At 34.6% G+C, this 7,950-nt stretch overlaps 1 protein-coding gene across 1 annotated transcript in view; it reads right to left on the bottom strand.

The window, feature by feature from the left end:
* The window catches only part of rnf123 (ring finger protein 123), a 174,329-nt gene that overhangs the window by 38,331 nt on the left and 128,048 nt on the right, over window positions 1-7,950 (bottom strand). The window contains exon 37 of the mRNA XM_016506503.1: window positions 4,188-4,315. Within this exon, the coding sequence (XP_016361989.1) occupies window positions 4,188-4,315 (128 nt within the window). The remainder of the gene's footprint in view (window positions 1-4,187; window positions 4,316-7,950) is intronic.

The raw sequence follows: 7,950 nt of genomic DNA, 5'->3' as shown, positions 1-7,950 counted from the left end.
TAGTGCTGTCAAACGATTAATCGTGATTAATCGCATCCCAAATAAAAGTTTTTGTTTACATGCTATATGTGTGTGCACTGTGTATATTTATTATGTATATGTGAATACACACACATGCATGTATATATATATTTTTTTTAAATTATGTTTATATATTAAATATATTTATATATAATATAAATTATCTGAATATAAATATATACATGTAAATACATGTAAATATTTTCACAATATACACATGCATGTGTGTGTGTGTTTAAATATACATAATATATGTGTGTGTACTCTGTATATTTATAATGTAAACACAAACTTTTATTTTGGATGCGATTAATCGATTTGACAGCACAAATATAAATATTATATATATATTGTAAATCATTCCAGAATAGTTTGAGAAAGAAATCGCAATGCGTCTATGAATCATTTCCGCCCACCATTAATCGATATCCAGTGCCAAAAGAAAGCCAAACAGCGAGTGCACAAATATTTGAAGAGTTTGGTTCCAAAACGCTATAAATCCATTTTGATTAATTTGAGTAAAAATTTTTTTAAATCAATAAATCCATTGAATCAATATAAAAGATATTTTTCACATTGAAACTGTCGAAAATACACAACATGGTTATTCCACATATGACAGCCTCTGAACTTGGTCAATCCTGATCTTATATACAGGCACTGGACTAAAAATACATTAAATCAGTCATCGCTCCCAAAATAAATTCAACGGGTCATCTTGTTAATGCTATAAATTAATTACAACAATAAAAGAAAATTTCATCATGAACATACATGAACAACAATATCACATTAAACCACAGAAATTCCAAAATGACATTTCCCTTACATTCAACTTCCAAAAGTGCATTCATCGCAATATTGCGTTCATAATCGAATGCGACTGTTTCCTGTCGGCTCAATTTTTGAGTGGACTTTGCTGTTCCGATGAGCATGAACGGTATACGAGTGGAGCGACTGAGCGGAGCGCACACATAGAGCGGGATAATACGCAGAGCGTCACACCACGTGAAAGTGAAACCTGAGCGGTGAACTAATTTTCGGCAGCCGAAATTTCGGTGCATCTCTAATTATTGGCGACATCAGAAATGGATATTATATAATAGATGCTTTTTTGAACATTTTAGCAATTTAAAAATATTAAAAAAGGATTTTTTAATCCGCGGCACCCCGGTTGGGAAACACTGGTCTAGAGTGCGTGGAATGGTGCGCTGTGATTGGTTGAGCGGATATATCGCATTCTGCAGAGAAGGGAGACTGGCGTTTGTCGCGGTTTGGAAAGAATGGGAAAAAACATGACAGAATAAATCGGCGGATAACGCATTTTGCATAAAATTCAAAATGGACTTTTCAATACCGACCAGATACAATACTGATTTTGGAGGAAACTCAATTTAAAAAAAAAAAAATGTCGTTTATCGCGTTTTGGAACCAAACTCTTCATATACTCTAAGAGACTCAAACCTCTAGTAAAGGTTTTTGGAGGCTGTTATGGAGTATCAGAAAGGCTCTCCTTTCAAATGCTGTAAACAAACTCTCAGTGTTGTTCTTGAATGGCTAAAGAGCTGGTTGTTATGCCCGACTCTCCCCTCAAGCAGAGCAGTTTAGAAGTGTGGGCACAGTGGAGATGGAAATGCATCCACTTAGAGTAAATAATTAATCAAGGCCTTTTACAGTAAAGCGGTGCCGGTGGATTCGGGTGAAGGGTCTGTATAGTTAAAGCAGACCTGAGCTTCAGTGCTGGACAAATCGATTCGCACTGCAGTACAGTTGGGAGAGGATTTCCTGATGTCAGTTTAATGGCTATTTCAATGCAGATTATTCAAAAAAACTAGATTATAAATACAGCTGTCATTTTACCGTTAATTTAGTACATTAATTATATAAAAATAATCTAATAAAACAATAATTATTTATATCAACTAATATAAAATATGCACAAAATACTTAATAAATACTGAAAATTAATCATAAATATGTATATTAGTATTTTTACACATAATTCATTAAACATACTGTAGTTTTTTTTATGAAATTATTAAGTTATATTCATTTTAATTTAAAGAATAACTTATTTAAAAATGAAACACCTACATCTCTGACCTGTTTTTAAAAGGGATACAAAATAAATAAAAATCTTCAATTATCTTCTTTTAGGACATTTAAATGATCTTCATTTAAGGCTTTTTCTCACCAAATGCTGTGTGATTAACAGCATCATTAATTCTGAAATGACTGCAAGCCATAATTATAATTAGGGTAATTAGTAGGGCTGTGTATCACCAGCAAAGTCATGATACGATATGTGTCACGATACATAGGCCACGATACGATACATATCACGATACATGACTGCACTGAATTTCACCTCAGCAGAATTTAGAAAAACAGCTGTTTATTAAACACTGCATACTATAGAGCCATTTCTAACTATTGGCAGAGCAGGCAGTTGACCTCTGCATTATGAAGGGCCTCCATAACTGTACCACAGTACAATATAGGTAATGGCATATGTTTCATGTTTACATTGTGCACTCTCCACCAGGTACAATATTCTGATTGTTTGCATCTTGTTTTTAAGCCCATAAATAATAATGTACTCGTTCTAATAAATTTATATTGTAATGTACTCATTCTAATATATTTTAAAAATCATTTACATTGCTGGTAGGTTATCATTGCACAAATTAACACACTCTCTACAATAAAAAAAAAAAATGAGAAGAGTTCTAAACTAACGCGCTGTCTTCACTGTATCTAACGCACACACTCTCAAGGCTGATTTATACTCGACGCGTCCGCAAGTTCGCAGAAGCAGTTTGATGTTAAGTGCAGTCACACACACAGATCACGTTGCTGCCGAACTCAGACATTCAGGAACAAACTTTTTAGCGCTGCCCCGCAGTTTTATCAACTAAATATCTTAATCGCTCAAGAGCTACATTTATCTTTTTCAACGAGGAGCTGGTAACATCGTTGTTTCTAAAGGGATTAAAGCCACTTCACTGTTAATAGAGAAACACGGCAAACGGTGGTAATTCATACATACACCGCCTCTGTTTCTCTCTCACTCTCTCTCGCTCTCTCTGTCGTAAATGAACAGTTGATGAATTACACTTTTCTGAGAATAGAATATTGAAGTGGAGATCGCTAAACTGCAAGCTAACCAGTGTTTTCAGAAAGCACGCGCGTTTATCCAGTGGAGAGAGAGCGCGTGTGCACATGATTGCCAGGTTGACAAAGATAAGTAGCACACTTAGCAGATATTTCCGTATTGCGCAAGTGTGAAGCTCTGTTTTGGAGTTTACGTCTCTTTATATCAGGCAACCCCGTTGTGTTCCTCTGCGGCCAGATTAAACCTCGTTGTAGCCTATATATGCTCTATTCATTCTTTTTTAGAAACCTCGCACTTTTCTACTCAGTTTTAAACGTTGTAAAGTTTTAAACAAATTAAGTGCAGTCCACTGCTGCACACGTGCCACAATATCGATACAGGGCCAGCTGTATCGATACTCGTATCGTCAAATCTCTGACGATACATCGTCGTATCGATATTTTGAACACAGCACTAGTAATTAGTGCTAATAAATAATAATAAAAAAAAAGCTAGATAGATAAATCAATATGATAAATCAATAAATTTGATCATAAATGCTGTCTAAATATAAGTGACTTTAAAAAATGTATTGTTTTTTTGTGTTCTTGGGAATTGAAAAAAAAAATCTAAATAAAATGTGTGGGGGGGATAAAATAAAATAAAGCTGTAAATTTAGACAGTTGCTAAAATTGTTCCATAACAAAATCCAAAAATACATTGTTGAAATTGTTCATTTAAATTTCACCTGCTGAGAGGAAATAAATCACTTACTGTATGTCGAGTCCAGTTATAGCAGATTATAATTATAAGGCATCTGCATGGATTTGATTTTAGTGTTTGAAATCAGAGCTGAGTGAAATGGCGGAGCAGGAGATATTTTAAGAACACAATCACTTTCACATCACTGGATATGGAAGGCTATTCTAAGAAATAGGAGTATATTTAGACCGTAAAACGTTGCATATCAAAGTATGCAATGCGATAAATACAATGGTGACTAAGTTTAACATCCCACTGATTTTGCATGATGCTCTTGTCTCACAGCAGTAGGATGGGTAAGAGGGCTTACATGTGTGCAGAGAGAAGTGTTTGTGATCAGCACTGGCGGCTCCGGTATCTCCTTCTCCGAGCAGGTACTGGATGGAGCGAAGCTGGAAGCAAGGATCCGACAGCAGCACCGACGCAGCCCTTGAGATCCTGCAAGACAGAAGAATGAGGATGTTCAGGTTGTTACCAGGGTGTTGCTATGTACTTGCTAAGGTGTCATGTGTACTGGATCTAAAAGTCCATCTCAAGCAGTGCCACTATTAGGATGCCGCCCTGAGATGGGCATTTGGATATGTACAGTAGGCAGATATCAAGTTGTGACAAAATAAAACAAAAAAAACTTTTTTTTCTAAAACACCACAGACACAATGTGAAATAGTTCATGTGAATAGATGAGTGTCAGGTTTTTTTTCTTTCTTTTTTAAACGGTGTGGGGTTTACAAAGTGCTTTTTGGTCTAGAGGAAAGCTTTTGCTTTATGTGTAAGAAAGTTTAGGTTGGAATGGCACGCAAGCCCTTTCATTCGTTCCTTCCTTCGGATCCAACAACAAAAAAAATCATTAGATAATTTAGATCATTTAATTAATTAAATATGTTAAAACATTAAAAAATGATACATTACTGTTTAAAAACACACACACACACATTACAAAACCTTTAAGTATTAACCGTTTAAAAATTGTAATCATAGCATAGCAGTGAACAATTTAATATAGAATCAACAGTGTACTAATATTAGAACTTAAGAAAATAAATAATTAGAAAATAAATAATTATAAGTATTAATAATAATAATATGATGATTATTTATTAATTAATTAATAATAATAATAATAATTATTATTATTATTATTAATTATAAGTATTATAATAATTATTATTAATTATATGTATTAATAATAATAATAATCATCATCATCATCATCATAATAATTATTAGTATTATTAGTATTATGTAGAAAAAAAAGGTATTTGTGTTCTATTTTAATTATTAAACAATCCAGATTAGTTCATGAAAAAAAAGAAACATTTTCCCACTCTCAGTCCTCACTGAATATAAAAAATTTTAGCATAAAAAATTACAATAAAAAATAATTGTATTTCAATTTTAGTTTTTAATAAATAGAATTTTTAAATTGTTTATTTATTTTATAAACCGTTAAACAATACAGATTAATTTATTACTTAATTTACTAATTAGGTTTATTTTCCCAGTCGCAGTCCTCACTGAGAGTATAATAACTTGTATAATTTGTATCATTATTATGTATGTTACGATTATTTGAAAGTGTTATTCAAGTGTTATTAGAGATTTATGTTTTTTTTTTTTAAACAGGTTTACTAAGGGTTACTCAGGGTTAAATAAATGTACTAATGAAGTTAATTTCCCCAGTCTTCACTGTCTCCTCTTTGTTTTAGAAACCTTGTTTCAAAAAAGACAAAACTACCAGCAGGGCTACATTTGTAAGTATTTTATTGTGTGATAGGAGGATGAGAGTTGTGCAGGAGGGTACATTGCTGCTCTCTAACAGAATCTGCCGCTCATGACAACCACAGTGAAACTTGCTGACATCCAGCACTGTCATCAGCACTCATTATATCACATGCTACAGAAATTTTAAAAAGTCCTGCAAGTCCTCCTTACATAAATCCCTGCTACAACTCAAGGGTCAGTCGAAACTAAAACTTTCTTTACTGTGATAAGTCAGGACTCGAACTCTGGATGCCCCAAGTGCTTTTAACCATATGTCAGAGTGCCGCCCACAAAGCTACAGCTCTGACGGATGGTTATTTTTTAACAAATCTCTAACCCTATGTAGTAAAAGTGAAACTTGACTTAGCAAACATCACTTAAAATGACAAAGAGAGAGACAGACTTGCAGACATTGTTCATTGGAGCGCAGCTGTCAGGTTGAAAGATAACAGAGCCATTCCTGTCACACACAACTCATGTGACGAGGTCAACATACTTCCAGAAAATAAACACGTCTTGCTTCTTCAGAAGGAAATAAACCCTATTTGCACATCTGGACACATTAGATGGAGACAAGACGTTGAGCTGATCTATACACCACTTGCCAGACTTCTGCAAACAGCGTCAGTTCAAACTGAAATATTGTTGCTTTGTTCATATCCCACAAAAAAAAATTTAAAAAAAGAACCAAGCACCACTGGCAGATGATTTATGGCGTTTCAGCCCTAACGACTGTGCATTAAAACCCAAGCAGAGCTTTCCCGCCACCCCGGCGCACCTGCTGTGTACATCTAACCCTCACTGATCAATCTTTCATGTGTGTTTTTTCGACCGCATACACCCACTCACATACAATTCCTCGTGATGCAAGCTAAGGAAAAAGGACCTCCTTTAATAATTCACTTTGGAGTTTCTTCCCTTCCGTTGCTTATGTGGGTGAAATGATTGGTTTGAAAGTGAGCAGCATCTACAGGTACATAAACAGGAGACAGAAAAGGCCTGTCTGCCACCAAGTCAGATTCAAATAAATCATTCAACATAACAAATTAAGTAATATTAAGTATTCACACCAACATTGTCTGAACTGAAATCATTGTTCTAGATTCTATTTACAAAAACTGATGCAGAAATAAGAAACATGACAAAAAAAACAACCAAAACCCAAACAGAACAAAAATGTCAAACCAAACACAAACAAAACAAAACCCAACAAAACAAAGCCAAACAAAACCAGGTCAAACCAAAACAAAACCTCCCAAAAAAAGTCAAAGAAACCAAACCTCAAAAAACAAAACCCAAAACAAAGGACAAAAAGTCAAAACAAAACAAAATTCAAACAAAACCAAGCCAACCTAAGCCAACCAAACCGAAATCAAACAAAAACAAAAAAACAGACACCAAACAAAACAAAAAAAAAATAAATAAAAAATAAAAAAACAAAAAGAACAAAACTAATACAAAACTAGCCCAAGCCAAACCAAAACCGAAATAAAACAACAAAACGAAAAACAAAAGAGAGAACAAATATATATTCTGCTGAAAATTTGGAATTGGTGTGAATCAGGGAGAGTGTGGAAGGTTGTTTCACTTTTTAATATAATATAACTAGGGCTGCACGATAAATCGCATGGCGCGTTAAATATCGCATGCGATTTATCGTGCAGCCCTAAATATAACATATGTTTGCACATCTTTACTCACTGACACATCTTACCCCATGCTCTAAAATCTTGCGGCAGAAATGGTCTTCCAAAAATGGTGAAACTAAATCCTTTGCAGACACAAGAGCAAACCTTTAGGACTTCCATCCTGGGAGACAAACACTTGAGCAAATATGCTTGTACCCACATACAAACACAGCCAGCTGGCTGCCGTGTTTACAAGACGCGTCTGGCTGTCATGCTAAGTTATCAATACAATACACAAGCAGAATGACAGGGCTGGATGGGCAACGACACTCAAACAACAGAGGTCTAGTAAACAAATGAAATCACACACAAGATCAGTGCCCACACAACCCGCACCTGGCAGCCCTCCTGCTGCGACTGTGCCAGCAGACTCAAACTGACGGCCTTTCAAACACTCATCTTTCCTTTTTTCCATCACTAAAATGAACACAGACACGTAGATAGCAATACAAATGTAAAAGGTGTACATTGTGTTTTTGTGCACAAGTAACCACAGGTAAAAACTACGGGTTTCTATAAAACAAAGAAATCTTTCAGGAAATACAGGAGCTTTAGCTATGCATTAGAGCTGAAATGATGAGTCGACATTAAAAAATTGTCAACAAATATTTTTGTTGTCGAATA

The sequence above is a fragment of the Sinocyclocheilus anshuiensis genome, unplaced genomic scaffold, assembly GCF_001515605.1.
Source record: "Sinocyclocheilus anshuiensis isolate Anshui unplaced genomic scaffold, SAMN03320099.WGS_v1.1 scaffold2083, whole genome shotgun sequence".
In the NCBI taxonomy this organism is placed as follows: domain Eukaryota; kingdom Metazoa; phylum Chordata; class Actinopteri; order Cypriniformes; family Cyprinidae; genus Sinocyclocheilus; species Sinocyclocheilus anshuiensis.
The sequence above is the reverse complement of the archived record's forward strand: the minus strand, read 5'-3'. Positions and strand labels throughout refer to the sequence as shown.